The 22,033-nt window shown below is 36.1% G+C and overlaps 1 protein-coding gene across 3 annotated transcripts; it reads right to left on the bottom strand.

Annotated features, from left to right (window-relative positions):
- Positions 1-773: 773 nt before the first annotated feature.
- On the bottom strand, positions 774-21,664 carry LOC101267123 (uncharacterized). 3 transcript variants are annotated; one of them, XM_010323649.4, is made up of 11 exons: positions 20,047-21,663; positions 19,002-19,475; positions 18,599-18,900; positions 14,332-15,060; positions 13,971-14,249; positions 11,532-11,693; positions 10,514-11,449; positions 10,183-10,398; positions 8,135-8,395; positions 4,484-4,669; positions 774-1,020 (listed from the first exon to the last, which is right to left on the bottom strand). In XM_010323649.4, the coding sequence occupies exons 1-11, from the start codon at positions 21,413-21,415 to the stop codon at positions 955-957; spliced, it is 4,980 nt and encodes a 1,659-aa protein (XP_010321951.1). In that variant the 5' UTR covers positions 21,416-21,663; the 3' UTR covers positions 774-954. The 3 variants fall into 3 exon arrangements, 2 of the variants coding, with proteins under 2 accessions (XP_010321951.1, XP_004240683.1); XR_011221686.1 differs by lacking the exon at positions 774-1,020 and having other exon boundaries at positions 4,051-4,669; positions 11,532-11,707; positions 20,047-21,659; XM_004240635.5 differs by lacking the exon at positions 774-1,020 and having other exon boundaries at positions 4,051-4,669; positions 20,047-21,664.
- Between the last annotated feature and the right edge of the window lie 369 nt (positions 21,665-22,033).

Raw genomic sequence — 22,033 nt, 5'->3', positions numbered from 1 at the left:
AAGAATTAATCGAATTGAACCGAAAAATTATATGCATATATTTTATTATTATACATACATAATAAGTATTCAATAAACAATTTTTAAAATCTTATATATGCTTTCATCAAAATTTATTTATAAAAATAAAATTTTCCAAGGTGACAACATTTATCTTATTGGTTTCATGTATATGAGTGTCTACGACAATTCTTTGTTTAATTGAAAATGTCATTGTCTCTTCCTTCTAGCCCAAAATTAAGAATTTCAAAGCTTTATTCATAGTAAGTTCAATGATTGAAAGATATATACTATTAGTCATTCTAACTATTTTTCGTTTTGAATGGTTGTTGTCACTTTTTTTGCGTTTTGAATTAATTATTTCTTTTATTGTTGTCTATGGTTAATAAATGACTAACTGATCCAAACCAAATCGAACTGAAATCGATAACAACCAAACTGGTAAAAATATATTATATTTAGTTTATTTGATTTTGATAATATTAAAACCGATTAAGTTTGTTTGGTTTTGATTGGACCAATACCCGATCCAAACTGACCTTGAACACCTAAATTATAATGTCTTTTGTTTCATTCTAAAACCATTTTGTGATGCTTTGATATATTTAATTGGAGTGAACAAATGCAATTGAAAGTCGAACCAAATCGCAAATCGAGTCAAACCAGAAAAAAAATGTCGTGACCCAAAGCATAGTGTAGGTGTAAGATGGTGTATAGGACCCCGAGAGGCCCTACACCAGCCACTTCGCATGCACCATACAAGAGAATAGTAATTTTAGAGAGTTTAAAAGACAATTTCAAAATATAAGAGTTCATAAAAAGTAGCGGAAGTCTAACATAGTCTTAAAGTCATCTAGTACATCATGAGTGATCAGGACGTAACTTGTACATCACATATAATACTGAAAGTAAATATAATAAGCAATAAAAGGCTAAGTCCTCGGAACATGAGGATCACCAATCTTCAATATCTACTAAGTGATTCCCAGCCACGGAGATGCGAAATTGGAGCGTCGGACCCTACATTTGAAAAGAATGTAGGCAAGAGTATGTATTAGTACAAAGAATGTATCAAGTATGATAGTCATGCATAAAAGTGAGAAACTATGCTAAAAGGACTTTTCATATCATGCAAGGACCAAGTTTATACATAAACTCAAAGGTTAGAAAACATAATCTTGATCATGGTCAATGCAAGTAGAAATCCTCTTAAATCACATGTGACATATTTCTTGAATAACCTTAATTCATTATTGTGGGAGATTACCTACAATCGATATAGAAAGAAAACATGTGATCTATAACATGAAATTCGGTGTTTATCTCACATCGGAAAGAGGTGCTCTCACTTACAAATGTAAGAACCATGAACTTGTTGCTTATGTGAATCCACTAGGTAATGCCTATCTACACAACCTATGACACAGTTTATCGGACGTGGGTAATCGCCACTTGTCTACTCGGTGCTAAGCATAGCTCTCACAGAATATTCATTAGTCTTATATTATCTTAATATTCATGAGACATGTGTACTCACCGCTTGTCTTACCATCAGAGGATATGTGTAATTGCCACTTGCCTCATCATTAGAATATCTCCTTAACTTTAATTCATTTTAGGTGAGAAGACCTTTACCTTATGAACCTTTTATGCGGAAAAATTCTTTCACAACAACAACAACCACATTAAAAGTTCACTCTACATTTACATCAATTTCAAAAAGAAAATGTATATCTTCATAAACTCGTCTTTCGTGATTCAAAAGATTCATTATATGATCAATTCTTGAAAACATAGATTTCACATGGGTTCATTGGGATTCAACTTAGAAATATGCAACTTCTTCAATATATGCATGAAAAAACATAAAACAATCAATAATATCAAAACTGAAAGGAACCATGAGATTGAGTAAAAACTCTAACTTCCATTGGAGATTTACATTGAAAAAATAGGAAAATTTAGGAACCCTATGGAGTAAAGTACTCCATAGATGAATACTATCATACCTTGATGCCAAGAGCTTACAATCAATGATTTGGAGGCTTGATCTTGAAATTCTAGTCGTCTTTTTCAAGTTTTTAGAGAGAAATATTTGGGGAAAACTTTGATTAACATTAAGAATTTGATAGAATAACTTCAGCTGGGGAAATTTGGGGTAGAAATGTTTATATAGGATTTTTAAAAGAAGGTAAAATGACATAGTATTGGGTTAGAATAATTAGAGAAATACCTAAAAGCTCCTAAAAATCATTGCCGACCTCACCAACGACTAGACCTACCATTTGTTGGTTAGACCATGGACCATCTGGTCAGTCATGGGTGGGAAGAGACAATCGACCTTGGACACCCATCGACGAGACCGATGCATGATCTGTGGGTCAACCTACGGGTCGTGCACCCCAATTGTAGGTCTCGAGTTTGATCCTAAAATTTCTCTGAATTAAAGACTCACCTACTAGACTTACCTACAACTCATGCATAAGATAATAGATCATCCTGGTGAACCGTATGAAAATTTGGAAAGTTTGACATTTTGAAAGTTTGGAGTAGCCTACCACGAGCCTACCTACGGACCATGTGTTAGACTATGAGTCATTAGTGGCTCCGTTGGTTCTGACACCAGGTCCTGGAAAGCTGCATTTTTTTCATCTTTTCAAATTCGAGATGTTACAAAAAATTCGACTAATTATTTGGTTTTGTATTGAAAAAAAAACTAACTATACTTGAATTTGTTTGGTTTTAACTAAAAAAAACAATCCAAAACCAAATCAATCTGACATTATGTATTTCTTTAAAAAACATATATATTGTACATAAAAGTATTTACTTTGATAAAGTTTCTAAATATTTATCATACTTTTCATCTTTTAGCGTATTATTTCATGTTTTTGAACTTGAAACTTTGAATGGTCTTTTTAGATATTAGTAACTCTAATAAAATTCAAATTAAAATTAATTCAGCACTAACAATGAAAATAATGTTGAATATTTGTTCTTTATTTTTACATTGATTTAGACATTTAAAATGCATAATTTAATTTTTATTTTTTAATGCTTAATCATGTAATTAATACTTATTAGACTTATTTTAGCACGATTTATTTCTTTTACATTATGATCATTTTTATTATAACTTATTAATTTGCAATATTTATTTTATGCAATTTCATTATTACTTTTTTTTTGAATGTTTTAGTGTCATTTATCTCATACTATGCATTAATTTCTTTAAAACATCTTAGCTAGTTGTATTTTGATAGGACTAAAAAAATATTTGAAACACAAGTTAATTATATATGTTTATGTGAACACTTTATTGTAAAAACTTGAAAAAACTAGAAACAAAAACAAGGTTAAGAACCCGGGTTTTATTATTTTAATAAATTTAAAAATCCAACACAAATGATTTGTTTAGATATGTGCAAAATCCAAACCAACCCAGACATATACACCCTAACTTTTAGAACAAATGACATTCATAATACTTGGGTGAAGTGAAATCACTTTTTCGTTAGAATAAATAATTTAATCACTTCCATTCAATAAAACAAGTGCTATTCTTTTAATCTCAAGGTCTGAGAGACATACAAGTGTGATATATAGTAGGCAAGTCATTATTGTGAGATAATTAAGTAGGTAGCTAAAAATATTATGGGAGGTAAAGAGTGGTGGTAAGGACAAAGGCTATGGGTGCAATAGATAAAAGGGTTATATATTTGAAATATCACTTTTTTCCAGTACTTGGACTAACGAAGTCATTTTCCTCATATTGTAGGAAACTTGTTTTTCTAGTAAAGATGTACGGAAAAATTAGAAAATGCTTTCATCGACACTCTTAAGAAAACGAAAATTTAACGTTGATCATAGACTCCCTGATTCATAAGCAGGCACAGGAGCAAAGAAGGAAAGGAGGTCAACCGTAGGACCAAAACTCTAAAAGGGTATGCAAATTAGAAAACAAGGGCGTTTGCCGAACCTTTTTCAATTATTTTGATAGGCATGAGTGAGGATCATTGAGTTGGTTCTCTGAGAATGCTAGACAAACTATAATCAGAACTTTCTAATGCATATGAATTGATTTGACAAAAGACTTAAAACCATGAACGAATGTGCCATTTAAATTTGTTGATGCTATAGGATGACTACCGTTTTTCCCCCAGTGCAACCAGCCTATGCCAAGAGAACTTTTAAAAGAAAAAAAAAAAGATAAAAGATAACCAAACGATTGCCTACACATTGCTCTCCGATCAAGCTCCAAGGCTCGAGGATGAGAAACCTAAACACCTTGATCATAACATGGGTCATCCTAGACCTAGATTCAAGAATGATTGAACCAGGGTCCAATCGAACCATTTGCATGTCCATGCCCATTGCTGTGGATCCCAACACCATTCGGAACAAGGGATGGGGGCAGTCCAACAGCCATTGGAGGAGGAGCAGGAAACAAAGCATGAGTGGGTGGAAGATTGTGGGGGCTTACTAGAGGACTACCAGCTGGACTTCCATTGCGCTGTTGGATAACGTGGATCTGTCTGAGTCCTTCTTCATGAATACGTGACAATGTCTCCAACTCATTCATTGATAAAGCTTCCAAGCCAGCTCCATACAGTGGGGCATGCCGAGACATTTCTTCCTGAAGTGATGCTTCAAGCTGACGGATGTATTGCTGAAAATGAAGCAACAAAAGAAAATAATCAATTTTGATACTTATGCCTATCACCGTAAGTTCCACAGAGCCGCAAGATGCACCAAAATTGAGCCAAATTGTACAGTAACAATGATCACTAATGATGTGGAAGAAATATGGGGAAAAGGCCAAAAAAAAAAACTTGAAGGTAAAAAGATAAGATCATCAAATTATTAGAATTAGGCTTCTATCTACTTGTCTAAAGAAAAAGTTACAATGCATCTTTTGTTTTTTCCTACTTTGACTAATATAAAGTTTCTAAGAAATCAAAGAAAATAATAAAAAAATAAAAATAAAAATAATATCCACAGCTATGCTAGCTTTTGTACTTGTGTGCGACCTATGAGAGAAAGTGAAAGCAAGAAAGGCACGTCCAAGAAACCAACAAAAATTCAGTACTCTTATTAGACTGAAAACAGCTGAACCAGCCTTAGCAAGATATAGAACTCAACAGCCTAACTTAGTCCTGTCTTTCATGTGAAAGTACTCTCAAAATGCTAGCAGGCTGTGGGCTAGCCTTCAATTTTTTCTTTCAGAAAGTTCTATAGAAGTTGGTCAGCAATCACCAGTAATGCTATTCAAGGATTTTTTCAGCCACCAGTAATGCTATTCAACGATTTTTTCATTTTCCTTTTTTAGTACTTCCATTGCTACAACCAAAAGAGAAAAAAAAAGAATTAATAAGATAGTTTATTTTTTGGACAGAGGAACTTTGTAAATCATGCTCTACGAACTTTAGACATGCATATATGAATAAGACATGTTCTCTGTATTACTTTAAACACGGGTTTAATGGCAGTCTGTCAAGAAAAAGATTTAGTATGGATAGGACAAGTCAAAGAGTCCCACATTGATTGTGGATAGCGTATTATAAGGTCTTAAAACAATGCTCACCTCATGAACTATCTTACTTTTGGGATTGAGGCATACATTAACAATAATAGCTCAACCTCACCCAACTAACGGGTTGGATTGGTGCTGACCTCACAGTCAAGCCCATTTTAATAGCTCTACTCTGATATATTATTAAGAAATTATTAATATAGCAAGATCACATTCCATGAATTTATAGGATTGTTAATAATTACTTCCATTACATTTTTAGGATTACTAGCATAATATCCTTTCTTTTTCAGGATTACTTGTAAACACTATTTAAACCCCAAAATGTTCCAAGGGAATAATTAAGCAATTCATTCCCGATATTTCTTCCTTTTCTCATTTTTTGCATGGTATCAAAGCCAAACCTTCCCATTCTTGGTTTATCTGATGTTAGGCTGCATGTTATAATGTTCATGATTCAGATGTCTAGTCCTAGGCGTGCATGATCTTGGACAGTTTCACTTCAGTGCCTTGTGTAAGCCTAAGGTCCATTCGAGCATAAGATCTTGGTAAAGATTTGAATAGCTTCCACTAGCGACAGGTGGTATCAGCCTCTGAGTATGCTCATCTGGCCGATACTTTCTCGGTTTCTTCTTTCTTTCAGGTTCTAGCACAGCTACTCTATCTGGCTATCAATGTTCTCTCTCCATTCAAATACTGTTCATCTTCGTTCAAGATAAGTGATAGCATTTATTTCTTTAAGTGCAAAATCATTGATTTATTTCTCAAATGTAAAATCATTGATTTTAAATAACGCAACTTAATGTTGACAAAAAACTAGGGTTTCAACCTCAACCTTCTGCAAAAACCAGGTACTTCCTCCTTTTTGTTTTTTCCTTCTTCTCCCTTCTTCCTCCTTAATTCTTTCTGGTGCATTTGTGCTGCTAGCCTGGGGTTCATTTTCTTCATCTCTGTTTTTTTCTTTTCTTCTTCGGTCTAATTTTCTTAAAACAGTGATTATGTCTTAAATCATATGATATTCTTTTTCTTCAACAGTGACTATTGATTAAATTCTATGTTGCTGAACTTTTTTTAACAGTGAATAATAACATGTTGCTGATTTTTTTACAAACTACTGATGTAATATGCTGTTAATTTTTGTCTTATGGTAAATTTTGTGATATTTACTTCTTAAGTTTTAATTTGAACTTCTGTTTATATATACAAATTATCTCTATCTTTTTGTCTTTGATAAAAATTGCGCTTCACTTCAATGAAGTAGTCCCCCCTTCCCTTAAAGCGTGAAACAGGGCCTTGTCATTTTTTCTGCTTCGTGCTCCGAAAACATGGGTCCCTATTCTAAAAAAAAATTGTTCTCCCAACCTCGAATATTCTTTTAACAGAGCAAGGGTTTGACTGCATACTCCCAGCATTCTTTCTACCTACAGTGAAAATTCTTACATATTTACTTCTTCCTCTAATTTTTTGTCTGCTAAAAGCAAGTACTCTCTGGTTCAAAAGTTCCTTCACTTTCTCTGTTTCAATTTACATAACTGAGAAGAAAAACACTTCCTTCGCAAAAAACGAAAAATTATATTTCTCTTCTTAACCTCACAACAGCAAGAAAAAAAGATCGTTTCCTTATTCCACAGAAAACAAAGTTGATGTGGCTCAGACAAGTGGAACTGGAATCCTGCCTACACCAAATAGAGGGATCAAACCCTCATTCTAATATCCATGAAATCTAAATGTGAAAAACAAGTACAAATACACATTGTTCTGGGTATAGTGTTCCATAAAGAATGAAAGCATATATAAGTATATTATCATTTTATTCGACAATAGATTGTGACAGAAGTCGACAACTTAATAAAATCCCTTTGTGGCTCCAGAATTAAGTATATTTGTGGCAAGTAAGGAGCATAGACAATACATAAGCTCCCACTTGAGGGGGTGGATGTTGAGAATTAGAGAAGTATTAATATCAAGAACTCGTTCCTTGTATCTATAAGGTTTAGAATTCCTACAATTGTGAAAATAGGAGCAGGAACTACTAATAATTAGTTTCATTTTTTTAGGATTACTTCCATGCTTTCCTTTCTTTTACAAGTTTACTTGTAAACACTATTTAAACCCCAACATGCTTGAAGGAATAATCAAGCAAGTCAGTCCTAATTACCCTTCTTTTCCCTTTTTTACTTGTATCAAAAAATAAAAACTATCTGTATCTTGCACGAAAAAGCAAAGAGAAGAAAGATACAACAACAAAATACCCAATATAATCCCACAGGAAAGAGAGAAATTTAAAGAGTAAAAAGGGACAAAATTGAACCCTACTGGTAATTTATGTATATGCTGCTCTACAAGAAAAATGATCTACCCTCTTTATAACACTGAAGAAAGAAAAAATACTCCCTAAATAATAAAATATCCAGGAGTAAAAAAATAAATACTATCATTGCTGCTTTGCCTAATATATATTTTTCATTTTTTAATATTTTGTGATATTTGACCAAGCAAAGGAAGATCATTTTTTCTTACTTTTTCACAACACAGATTTAAACCACTACCGTGGAAGACGAAATATCAGGAAATAGAACAAGAAATATTAAGAGCAAAAACCTCGCAAGCCTCCAGCTTGGATTCCATTCCGTCGATAAAAGCTTCACAGCGAGCAACCTGCTCCTCCTTTTCACGTTTCTCCTCTTCCGTTTGGCCAACTGTTTGGGTCAAGCGGCGTACTTCATCCTCAAGTGATTTTCGTAATTCCTCTCTGGTCACTTTTTCTGTGGCATACCGTTTCAATTCCTCATCAAATCTTTTCCGTGCAGCTTCAGCATTTTTCAACCTTTCCGCAAGAGCATTTTTCTCCTTCATCACTCTCTGCAAGATCGATAGTTCATCAGTAGGGGAAAGAGAAAAACATGTCATGTGTGAACCCATTTGGAGAACCCTAAAGTAAAACAAAAAGAAACAAGCGCATACAAATTTAAAAAACAAGAACTTCCATTTGCAACTACTGCAAGCACAATTGTCAGAGGATTTTGAATATTTCCGACCCTTCCAAGAACTAGATTGAACCTTTCAGCAGTTCCAAAAAAAGTAACTCTGGAGGCACTCCTTGAAGAAAAGTAAATATGATCAAATAGCTGGGTTCTAGACACATAAAAAAAACTTTATTCGTTGCAGAAAAGCAACCCTCCACGTTCTCAAATTGTTCCGCATTGTTGACTACTTATGGCGTCTAAGAAAAAAAGAAATCACAAAGCGAACACTATAACTATAAGAACCCTTGCAAAAGTTCCACACAAGGGGGTATGGTCGATTGACAATGCAGCGGTCCAAAAATTGGAGAACCAGGGTTTAAATTGTAGCAAAGACCAAAAAAGAAAAAAGATAATAGGTTATCTCATCCCATTTACCCAATAGCTATGCTGGTGGGAGATATTCCAGGTGTCCAAGTAGAACAGTCTATGTGCACAACCTGCCCCCTACACTATTACCGAAAACCTTGTAAAATTTTATTTTTGTTCACTGCGACCTCTATAACACGTTATGTTAACAGCAAAAATGGGAATAGAAAAAATATTTAGCATCTAAGAAAAAGGCGTTGATCTTTCTGGGGCAGACAAAAAACGAAAGAGTGTCAACCAATTTGGGCCGGATGAAGTAATTTATTATAAATACTGGCATAGAACGTTGATATTATTATTTGATTGCACATGAAAGGTTATTGGCATAATTAACAACATGGTTTGACTTTTGAGGTCTAGGTACACAACTTAAAACTCATCTGAAAGCAACAAAGCTATGAGATTAAAAGAGCATCAAAATAAAAAAATGATATACCTAACAATAATGCCACATGGTCTGATCAGAGTCTTACTCGGAGACTGGCAAGACCGAAAAGCTAATTCTAATTGAGGTAAATTGTAGCATCAGACCCTAAAATATTTCATAATGAATTGACTTGTGTAGATAAAAAAAAAAATCAGGTGAAATGATACCAAGAATGTCAAGCTTCAAAGAAATTTTCAACTCATTCAGGAAATTTGCTTTGTAATGCTTTAACTTAAGCTGAGGGTCTATCGAAACCAACCTCTCTACCTCCCAAGGTAGGGGGGTAAGGTCTGCATACACACTACCTTCCCAAGACCCCACTTGTGAGGTTACACTAGGTATGTTGTTGTTGTTGGGAAAATACTCCCTCCGTTTTAATTTATGTCTTACTTTCATTTTTAGTCAGTTTCAAAAAGAATGTCTCTTTTCTTTTTTGGCAACTCTTTAATCCTAACATTCCACATGGCATGTTTAGATCACGAGATTAAGGACATTTGATACATTCTATATATCTTTAGTTTATTCTTTACTTTCTTAAAAACTCATGCCAAGGCAAAATCAAACAAACAAATCAAAATGCAGGGGAGTATAAATTTGTTAATAAAATGACCAGAACTGACCACTCAATTGGTAATATGATCAATAGATAGAATAAGAGCTTTCAGGGGAGAAAGCAAAAAAAAATATATATAAACAGGTAGCAACAAAAAGATGAGATAGAAAAATAGTGTGGAAATCATAAGAAAGACTAAACAAACTAAAGCTCATAAAGATTTGAAGCTATATAACAAACTAAAAGGGGTTCAGCTTAAAAAATAACACATGCATACCTTCAATTCATCACGTTTCCGTGATTTCAGTTGGGAAAGTTGTGCCTCGGCATCATGCAGACGATCTTGAATAGCTCTCTTTTCTGCAGTGAGCTTAGCAATTTTCTCATCCCGCTCGGACCGTAGCCAATCAAGTTGACTCTCAACTTCTTGTATCTGTTCCGCGAGTTCCTTTCTTTCCCGAGCAAAACGATCCATCTCAATCCTCATTTCAGACTGATGTCAATGTTTGTCAAATCAAAATCACCAGAAAAAGAATGAGATATGCTTTCAAACAAGCATGCTTTGAAAAGTAGAATCCCAAAAAAAGAAACAATAATGGCCAAGATACCTTGAGACGGTTATTAGTAGCCTCCGATTCATTAAGCTTTTGGGACATGATAGATTTTTCTTTAGCCATACTGGCATTTTCCACTTCCCTTTCCTCGCGAATGCGCATAATTTCATCTTCAATAGCACACAATTGATGCCAAAGTGCGGCGCGGTCAACATTGGCAAGTTCAGCAACCTCCCTCATCATGGTTAGGACTGGTCTAACAATTTCCTGCTCCTCACACATCAAGATTATCAATATCTCCATATATAGATCTACTTCACAAGCACTTTCCCTTGAAATGGTAAGACGATCAACAAGCCTCTTGAGTATCCTCAATCGGTAAGACTCATCAGCATACCACTTAAACAATATGGTGTAAAGCAACTTCACAAAACCTTTTACACGTGGATCTCTAGAGAGTGCCAATGTCTCAGCAAGACCAAGAATTGATGTAAAATCATCTCGCTGGGCTGTCAATTGCTCAATCGTTTCCCCTTCCACAATCACGTCAGTATGCGGAAAATTTTCAACATATTGAGAGGTCAAATTTAATCTCCGGGCAAAACGTCTTTCCAAGACCATGGCTACAGACTGAGCCACAATAGCCCCTCGAGCTACAGTTCTCTCAAATGTTTGGGAAGCTTCAAGGGCAAGACATTGAATTGATAACATATCAATGAGTATATAAATATCGGAAAAATGATGATTGGAAAGGAAAGCTTGCTCATCCACTTCACGTGGTCTTTCAGAAGTATGACAACTTTCACCAAATAAGAAAATCCCACATGGTACAGCCGAGCAATTATCACCAGACTTATTCTCGCAGTCAATATCTCTTAGAATAGCTTTAGCAACATCTGAACAGCTATTTACAGTTCGGCTCAAATAATCAAGAACACATGGGGAGACTTCATTGCCTAGTTTTTTCAGCCGGATACGTACAGCTCTGACCTGCAGAGAAATCAAAACATTATACTTGTAGAAGGGTGCACAATAAGACCAAAAATTATATACAACCAAATTTTATGCATACTGCTTCTGGAAGATGATGACAATGCAGTGCAGCCTTGAATATGAAGTCAACAGTTGCAGCAAGAGGTTCATCAATGGAATCCACTAAAAGATCAAATGACTGGAAAAGGACACGTTCCCACACATCACTGCTACACTCCAACTGCCCGAGTGCACCAAAGACCTGAGAGATTAATACTTAAAGCCATCAGATCACTAAAATGTCACTACATAAGAACTGAATGCTAAATGTATATGCAAAAAATAAAGGAGAAAAATATTATTAAAGTGTGCATCTACACTATTACACTGAGAATTTATTTATAGACACGATATTATAATAATCATTTTCCAAGTAGGATTCTACATATTATCCTTGTTCAATTATTGTTCTAGCGCTCCCCCTCAAGTTGGTGCATACAAATTATATGTACCAAGCTTGTCATAAATGTGATTAATACGAGGATCGATGAGGGGCTTGGTGAAAATATTTGCAAGTTCCTCACTCAACTTTACAAATTTTGTAACAATATCTCCTAAGCATCTTTTTGTAACAAGATGATAATCAATATTAATGTGTTCACTCCTCTCGTGAAATACTACATTGGACGCGATATCAAGGGTCATTTTTTTTATGACAAGGGAAACCTGCAGTCGCTACCCGTTGGATGCGCACAAGGTAAAAAACCCACCCCTGTGCAACAGCTCACAAACCAGGAGAGGTAATCCGCACTAGGCAAACCCCTTGCTTTCACTGGCAAGGGATTTTGAACTTGAGACATCCAACATAGAAGTCTCAAGCCCAAACCACTGGGCCACCCAAAAGGTTTGATATCAAGGGCCACTTGATCATCAAATACAAGTTTCATCTAAACCCATTTCTCCTAATTTTAGTTCACTCAGCACAGTTTGATCCAAACTAGCAAACAAGTTGCTACCATCATTGCTCGATATTTTGCAACTGCACTAGATCAAGCAACACCACTTTGTTTCCTACTCTTCCGAGATACCTAATTACCTCCTACTATAACACAATATCTCAATGTAGAGAGTCTATCAAAGGGTGATCCTGCCCAATCAATGTCTGTTTATCCAACCTCAATCCTCAAAGTGAAGTCCTTTCCCATGTGCTAACTTTATATATTGTAGAATACGAACTACATCCCCATGATTATCACAATCAACAATCACAAGGGGAAGCTATAAAGTGACTTACAACACTCTCATGAAAAGAGATGGCGGGTCTAGTCACCCTGAGATAATTCAACTTTCCAACCAGCTGCCTATATCTTCGTGGCTCCCCTTGTCCTGGCAAGAGAGTAGCATTTGGATCCATAGGAGTGTCAATGGGTCTACATCCCATCACTCCTCTCCTCAAGAATACCTAAGCATATTGTGTCAAAAATAGCAATACTTGATCTGGACTGAGCAACCTCAATACTTGGAAAAATATTTCAGTGTTACAAAAGTCTTTAGTTTGGGAATGTTGAAAGATATCCTGTGAAATGAGAATTTGTAGCCTAAAATCAGGAAAAATACAAACCGTTGCCGGAGTCTGAAAAAAGAACTTGTTTTGGCCGACGAAGAATCAGATCTAACTGCCAGAAAGTGCTGAAAATCAGGAATATACTATATGGGTAGGTCAGAATGATCGAGCGGCCCTATTGGAAAAATAGTCAACCAAAAAAATGGCTGGAAACAGCCTGGATTCGCTGGAAATAGTACTGAAGTTGTTGGAAAAATGATGTCATCACTGAGAACTGAGAAGTGCTCAAAATTTGGTATAAATTGTACGGGTCATCTCGAAATCAAGAGAAAAGTAGATCTTGAACAAGAAAGTTGCTGGAAAAGGCTCATGCACAGGCGCGAGGTCAGATGTTGCCAGAGGTGACAGGCTTCTATGAGGCACGCGTGAGGTCGATTACCGGAATGGTAGAGTGAGTTTTGGTTGGCAAAAGGTGGGGGACCTATGGTGGTGTTGGTTTCGCATAACCCCAATAGAAGAAGATAACGGAAAACGCCACCAGAGGCATGGTGACCATGACTTTGTTTTCTTTTCCCAATATTTTTCAGCAAAAGCTACCATGTAAGAAATAAGGGAGTGTATCTATATTATTACATAGGGACTCTATTTATAGACACAATATTACAAGTCTTTTTACAAGTAGGTTTTCATATACTATTCATGTACCTATACCATGGTGACTATGACTTTGTTTTCTTTCCCCAATATTTTCCAGCAAAGCTCTGATACCATGTAAGAAATAAGGGAATGTATCTGCATTATTACATTGAGACTCTATTTATAGACACAATATTTACAAGTCTTTCTTCAAGTAGGTTTTTATATACTATTCATGTTCCTATTCCTATTCTAACAGATATGTGATAGAAATAATGTGAAGGTACACATGTTTCATGTATCTTTAGAAGAAATGAAAGATAATTAATATCATCTTACTGGAATCATTAATGCAGGTTCAGCATCTGGCTTCTGAAGTCGTTCTAGAAGCGCATAAGCAGCAAGTGGATGTTCTGAATGCTCAACCAATTTTGGAACCAAAGCAACTAGGTCCGGCTGTAGATGCTTCGGAGCTTTATCCAATACAAGGGCTATCTTTTCGGCTGACTGTGGCCTCCTCCTCGGCTCAGGACAACCTTGTGGAACAGCTCCATCAAGTGCTCTTAGGGAGTTCACTATCAGTCCAAGAAGCTCCTCAGACTGCTCTGGCCATTTGGTCTGAAATTAAAGATTCTTTGAATGGTCTATATACCCAGATATATTAAACCAGAAAACTTCAACAGGAAGATAGCAGCTGTACCTTAGTACGAAGGGAAGGATTTTCAGAGGAACCGCCAGCAGATGTTTCTGGCGGATGCGGATGCATAGGTTTCCCGTTGAATGCCCTTTCATGTGCATTAATCCCATCAATATCTGAGCTCTGAACAGCAGATGAGTTCATGCTCTCATCCGTCACCGTATCCAGTCTATCATGGGTGTAAAGTTGCAAAGGTTCATTTGCACCATTAGCTCTATCAGACCCCAATTGACTACCTGCTCCATTTCCATTTGGAAAAGTTTTAGGATTCACTTCAGATGACCCACTACTCGAACTTCCCTCGGAGGGTTGGCAACATTCAACCATAATATCCAACAGTAGATCAACGATTGCTTGCTGCAACACTTTTACCCCCATCAGCAAGTTCATCAAGCTGGGGGAGGATTTGTCATTCTTATTTACCTTCTTTCCATCACTACAACCAGATATATTAGTAGGAAGGAGTAGACGCTTTACTTTAGCAGGGTCATCAAGATACACACGAAGTCCCGTCAAGAACCCAGCTATTGCACCGGCATCCATAAGGAGTTTCTCCCTTAGAGTGACCTGTGGCTGCGATGGATTATCCCCATATGTGAGGTGAAACCCAGCTCCAGAGAGAAGATTTCTGAAGATATCTTCTTCATCACTGATCCCTTCGCTATCTTCTGAGTCAATGAGCTCATCAGGGTCAGTTGTCAGAGCATCTTGATCATCGTCAGAAGCCAACACCTAGAAAAAATTGAAGAAACAAGATAGAAAAATAAAGATCATACAAATAAATATTCTGGTAGCAACTAATATTCATGGGAAAAGAGATTTCCAACTAAACACTGCCAGACCAAGCCACATGTAATGCCCCAATTAATAAGAGCGGGAGTTGTTTTGTCATAGGATAAAACAAAAGAAGCAGAGACACACAAAAACAGAGATTCTGAAGAAGCAGAATACAGTGAAATAATAGCTGGTTCAATGTAACACCTGTAGATAACCCAAAAACACAAATTGCAGTTAAATGCTCCCTGGTGTTCAAGAATACTCGCTTCTGTTTGAGGAGCCTATATTCATTTTTTGTGAGCTCAAACATAATTTACTTGTACTATCCTTTGCAACTTCTTGGTGCTAGCAATGATACTGTGTAATTACACCCAATTAAATCCAATAAGAAGATGGCCTTCCAAACAAACCACTCTTAAGGTTTAATTTTGGGGATGAATAATGGTTTGAGTTAGCCGTGGGCTAACCCTAAGCTAGGATGAAAGACCAATTGGGTGTAATATCATAGCAAGTCACTTTCAATTATTTTTTTTAGCAGAGATTCTTGATTTAATTGGATTAAGGAAAAGATTCAAAGTTTTACAAGCTTAGACTCAAGGTATGTAATGGCTATACCATTAGGCCCACTGTTCTGGACAGCGAAATGCAGCAAAAGGCGACAAGGATCTGCCTTGCCACATGCCGAGACGAGTCGCGACGAGCTCGCCTTTCGCTGAAATCTAAAGGAGGAGGAAAAAGGAATCTGAAGGAGAAAAGAAGAAACACGTATTGGTTAAACTTTGGTGTCGATATGACAATCACATTAAGAAATTACTTTATAATGATCCAGATTTTCAATTCCCAATTATAATTGAATATTCTCCTTAAAACTAATTCCTATTCATAATCACTACCATGTCTACCTATATTTACAAAATTCATACGCCTCTTTAGTAGCTACATTTATGTTTAGCGGTAGCCTCCTCAACACAAGCCTATCGGCGTCTAAGCACACGCCTCAGTGTCTTGGTGCCTGTGCTGAGGTATCACCTACATGAGGGGAAACATACAGCGTGCACTACACCAAACTTCAACACTAAAACACAGTGCAAGTAAGCCTTAAGCCCTAAGAGCAGTCATACTCTCTCTTCTAAAAATATTGACTTACTCTCCTTTTTATCCATCCAAAAGAAAAACCTTGGTTTAGTTTATGGGAAAAAAACATTGATTTATTTTCTTAAAAGAATTTAAATGAATCCAACTAATAACACTTCATTAAATATTATTTTTTATTATAAAAAAACTAATTCTCCCTCTAGTCCACATTAAGTGATTGTGGGGACATTTTTCATAGTTGAAAATAAGTGAACTATTCAAAGTTCAAGAAAATTGTTGGGACTTTTTTCAATATTGAGGTTCTTAACTACTTTACATTTTCTAGGAGACTAATTTGGAAATAATCAACAGGGTAATAGTGGAAAGAGCCTTTCATTTATGTCTTTGAATATTTTTCTTAAGGAGTGTGCCGTACCCCAACAATTCACTTAATTAATATGGACTAGAGGGGAGTACCACTTATATTATCTTTTTAAAAAATTACTATGCTTTATTGTAACTGCAACAGCACTAAGATAGTGCAGCTAAATACAATATAGAGATGCAAAACTTTCTTGGCATGCCAGAAGATTGTGTACCTCATATACATTTTCCAGTTTACACGATAAAACAAGCGAAAAATTTCTTCATATTTGAATCTAGAAATAGGCCTAATTTTGGAATCATCGCCACCTTACATTGTGCAACACTTATGATCTGACAATTTTTTGCAATCTTCAAGCAGTCATCTTAAGCTTTTCTCTACATGCTTATATGGTCTTCTATTGTATTAGTCTTGCTAGTCAGGGAGAGTAAATTATTCTTGTAGACAAGTTTTAGCTACTCTTGAATGTGCTGCTTTTTTTCCTTTCTTTTAAAGGTTGGGGAGGTCTGGGTCATGAATAAGGGTTATGTTTAAGTTGCATAATACAAACTATAGAATAAATAATATCAGGCGAAGTATTTTGGTACATAATAATAATAATAATAATAATAATAATATCTCATATACATTAGTAGAATATTGAGTTAGAATGTCCATATCTTTTCATTATTTGGTAAGAATATGAAACAATACTCCCATTAGCCCAAAAAGAATGATGAGCACTACATCATAATTTCTTAAAATTACATGTGTTATAAATCACAATTTTATGGTTAAAAAGATGAAACAAGTGTTCGTAAAAAAACCACAATCAAATAAAAACTTATTGACCTGCAAATTGCAGTTGTGCGTTGTTTATAGGCAGGAGGGAGTTTCATTATTGGGGTAAGGGGCATCTGAAGTATGTCCATATTTTGTTTTAGTGAAGTTCCATATTCTATGCACTGAGAACAGAGAACCCGTGGTAGGAAGCACTTCCCCTTTTAAAGGGCCTGTGCGAATCTAGATTAGCCTGACCAAATGGTTATATCAGGAAAGAAAACCACCAAACCAGGTTCAAGTCCAAGCTTCAGTGCTAGTAAGATAAATTCTGAAGCATATTCAACGAAAAATAAAATTGAGTATTGAACACATGCATGACATTTGACAGTCAATCTTCTTTTCTCTATTTTAAATCTAAGAACATAAGCACCATTTACTTTTTTGTGAGAGAAATCTGAAAACTTGAAAAGTAAGTGCAACACAACAGGAAAAGAGAAAAACAAGAAGAAAGAATAACAAGAGTAGGGGAGATAAGAATCAGAACAGAGAAAAAGCTTCAATCTGAGACCTAAATCCTAATACAAATTAAGACATTCTCAAAAAGAAGCCCAAGTGTACATCTATATTCATGTGGTTCTTTCCTATAAATATTAGCAAGCTGCAAATATCCCACACCCAAAATGTAACATTAGCAATTTTCACTGTAGCTCATATAAAGTGGGAGCGAATGAGTTGCACATTGCCTCATGGCATATTAAGCTCCCTTTTTGGCCATAATTGATTAAGCTTTTATTTTAAAAAAAAAACATTATTTGTTTTCATGGAATTTAATCAGTTCGCGAAAGAAAAAAAAATTCAAGTTCTAAAAACTGTCAAAACATTTTTCTTCCACTTTCAAAACATCAACATCAACTTTTTTCCAAGTAAATGCATGTCCAGACACAATTTCAACTTCCACAAACTATTGTTCAAAAACTCTTATTTTCATGTTTCAACCAAATCTATGTCCAAAAGTTCGCTAAAGACAAACAATTCCACCATAGAGGCACATCTTTTACGGTTAACTAAATTGATTAAGCGCATGAGCTGATGGTTGTTCATGAATATAGATCTCTAGGTGGAAGAATGGAACAAATGATAATGAAGGTGACTGAGATTTTATGATCTCACAGGTTAGACACAGACAGAGAGAAGTTGCAGATACCTCCCCTTACCCTCCAACAAACCCACAAACAAGTAACAGATATGTAGAGAAAATGAGTGATCACTAACCTCTAGGTCAGCAAAGTCAAACCAAGGGCAACAGTCCAAAATTTCACACACAAAGACAACTGTATCACGTACAAGAAACCCCGCATCTGATTCCAACATCTCTGGTATCTTCATGAATTGAAGAACAGAATTATTCCAAGTTTTAGTGCAAATGGAGGACTCCTTCCATACAGTTTTAGAATGACTTTTCTGGTTCAGAATCGCCATCCTGTATTTAACCCAAAAATTCTTCTCCGGATCACTGCCAATAGACTGATCACTCTCCAGATAAATACATATAGTGTCAAAAGATTCATATACACCTGCAGAGTAAGACAAGAAGCAAGTCTGCCAGTTAACTAAACAATGGCACACAGACAAAGTTAAAAATTTAAACGAAGGGGTTTATGCAGAATTGACGCACCAATACGAAGCTCACATCCACCTGCTTGGAAATATTTGCTAAATATTTTCCGTGTTTCCATTATCTCTTTGAAGGACAAGAAATTCTCCACCTTCCAAGTAAATGAACTTCTTTTCCCAGCTTCGTCCAGATGAGCACCAGCATTTGCTAGCTCAATATCCTCAACTACCGATTCTTGAACGATGGACGACTCCTTCAAGATAAGGACTTCTGCAGAAAACACGACTGTATCCTGAACGAGAAATCCAGAATCTTGATCAAAGAGACTAGTGAGAGTCACAAATTCACGCCAACCCCAGTCTTTTGCAGCTTTAGAGTATCGGTTCTGAGATTCCTTGGTGACAGACTTCTCCTCCATTTTTTGGTTCACAACAGACAACCGATGGCTCACAAAACAACTCCAATCACTGTTACTGTTCCTCGAATCTGTAACTTCAAGAAACACTGAAAGATGGCATGGTGGCTGAGACTGCCCTGATACCGTAGATAAATGTAGCACACATCAGTCATGTGATAAAAACAGTAGACAAGCATCTCAACGAAGCTCATTTAGTAGATAAAAGTAGTAACATCAGTGATGTGATAGAAGCAGTAGACAACCATCTCAACGAAACTCATGTAGTTCCAAAGAAAGGCTAAATAAAGAAAGATATAAAAGGAAGCTACATTACTAAAATATTTTGAAGAATAGATAGTGATAGTGCTCAAGAATTAGCATGCTCATCACAAAATAGCAGAAGCAATTGAGGGTGTATTAACAAGTACCACAGCATTAAATTTATGACTCAAAAGGGTCATTTATGCTGGAAGCAAGAACTTTGCATGATCAGATAAGTACATACATGATACATGAACACATTTCTCTAGTCTCCATGGAGCCTTGATATCAGAATTACCATAGCAAAATATTGAAGGAACTTGTTTACGTACTGAAACCAAGCCTCACTAACTAACACCATACTAAAAAGGCAACAAAAGCAGCTGTGAGCATACTGAAACATATTTTCATGTGTGATGAGATTACTATAGGCAGCATAAAGCATACCTCTGGGGTAAACAATCAGCCGACAATCCCGGTTACCAATCTGAAACCTCCTGCTCTTTATGCAAAGCCCAGTAATCTTCCTTTTCTTTAAAATATCCTTCAACCTTGTGAAGTTTTCAATCCTCCATGTAAACTTTCCCATGTGACCATCAGATTTCCTGGAACCACCCCCATTCCTCACTCCAACCAGTCCCCCATTCTTCGAAAAGCTACTAAGCTCTTTAATAACATGGAACGAAGTGCTAAAAACAGCAGTGTCATCTACCAAGAACCCTGAATCTGATCCCATAAAATCCACCATTTTCATATAATCGTTCCATCCCAAACTTGTGTTATCCCCACTCTTATTATCAGCAGCAAACCTTCCATATGAATCCCGGTGCATGTGATTCAAGCCCGGCTTCTGATTCAACACTGACATTCTAAACAAGCACCAACAACTTCGATCCGAAATCAATGTCTTCTCTGTATCCTTACTCTCTAAACACATAGACAAATACTCAACCCCATTTACCGCGCTTTGATACACACTAATCCTCAAATTACACTCCCCAGCTGGAAACACAGGGCTCATAATTTTCTGAGTCTTTATCATTTCTTTAAACAAGCTAAAATTATGAACCTTCCAAGTAAATTTCCCACTAAGAACATCCCCAGAGGAAGCAGTAACCACTACATTGGAAAGAGAATTTGACTGCAATTCATTGTTATCACGTGAAAAGCTAACTGATTCATTAAGTATAAGTATATCAGCAGTGATAAGAATGCAATCATTGTTGAATAAAAACCCTAATTTAGGGTCTAATATGGAATTGGAAGGAGTAAAATCACACCATCCATGAGATTTCTTTTTGGAAGAGAATCGATGCCATGAATCACGATGAATGGACTTTGAGGAATCAGTAGGGTTGTCAATGGCAAGACGATAACTGGCAAAACAGTCCCATTTGGACGAGGTTGTATTGCGAGGGTCCATAATTTGAAGGTATACAGAAATATAACCAGGCAATGCCTGTGAGTCACCTTTAGGGTAAACTAGCAAACGGCAATCGAAACCGCCGACTTCAAAGTACTTGCTCCATAAGGCCCTAGCCTTTACTCTTGTAAAATTGGCTATTGCCCATTTGCAAACGGCGCCGTAAGCACTCCGCCGCTCAACTGTGACAAACTCCGCCACCGCTGCAGTGACGGAGGTAGGGTCACGAGAAGCAGCTACATCCTCCACCGGTGCCGTTGGTTTCTCCGATGATGAGGTGGCAGGTGATGATGTCATAGAAGGTGGGGCAACAGCCGGGTGAGATTGCTCAGCTGATGATGATGAAGAAACGGCCGTTTCGATGGCGGAATGGTGGTTGCGGCTGTTTTTCATGTTTGTTTGTTTTTTTGGGTTAAAATTATTTTTCCTCGTCTCTATGGCGTGTGTAGGTGTATCTCTTACGAATATATGTTTTTATTGACGATGATGAATGGAGAAAAGAAAATAAAGAGACAAGGGGAAAATGGGGTTTATGCAGCTGTGTGTGATGATGAGGCCTCACGGTGATAGAAGGGAGCAACACACATTACTACCCTTTCTCCTCTCAACCTATTTGTTCCTTTTTTTCTTTTTGTTTGTTTTAAAAAAAAGGGTAAATTTCTTTAGGTTAAATAAATATATATTTATCCCGTATATTTATTTTTTTTAAAAAATTGCATATTTATGGTTATTTTATCACCCATTGTTTTTGTTTGAACTAAAGATTTTACCACCTTTTTTTAAGCAATTCAAGATAATATTACTTATATAATATGCATCAATACAACAAGATTAACCATATTACTTGTAGCGTTAAGTCCATATTTTGGAGTTGTGTTAATACAATCATCAATAATATAATTAATAAAAGAAGTTTCACCCTTGTGTGCTTCCAAAACCTCTAAAGCAAACATTAGGAAACTGTCCATTCTTCACAAAAACTTCTCTTCGTCATCTTCCCCTTTCTAGCTA

Source organism: Solanum lycopersicum, chromosome 6 (assembly GCF_036512215.1).
Source record: "Solanum lycopersicum chromosome 6, SLM_r2.1".
NCBI classification, from domain to species: domain Eukaryota; kingdom Viridiplantae; phylum Streptophyta; class Magnoliopsida; order Solanales; family Solanaceae; genus Solanum; species Solanum lycopersicum.
The sequence above is the reverse complement of the archived record's forward strand: the minus strand, read 5'-3'. Positions and strand labels throughout refer to the sequence as shown.

What these genes read in the sequence shown, in the direction of transcription:
- LOC101267123 (XM_004240635.5), bottom strand. Translation starts at nt 21,415, where the DNA reads ATGAAAAACAGCCGCAACCACCATTCCGCCATCGAAACGGCCGTTTCT. An exon ending in TGGATGTGAGCTTCGTATTG is followed by an intron (nt 18,901 to 19,001) that starts GTGCGTCAATTC and finishes CTTACTCTGCAG; the next exon opens with GTGTATATGAATCTTTTGAC. An exon ending in ATCCTTCCCTTCGTACTAAG is followed by an intron (nt 14,250 to 14,331) that starts GTACAGCTGCTA and finishes CTTTAATTTCAG; the next exon opens with ACCAAATGGCCAGAGCAGTC.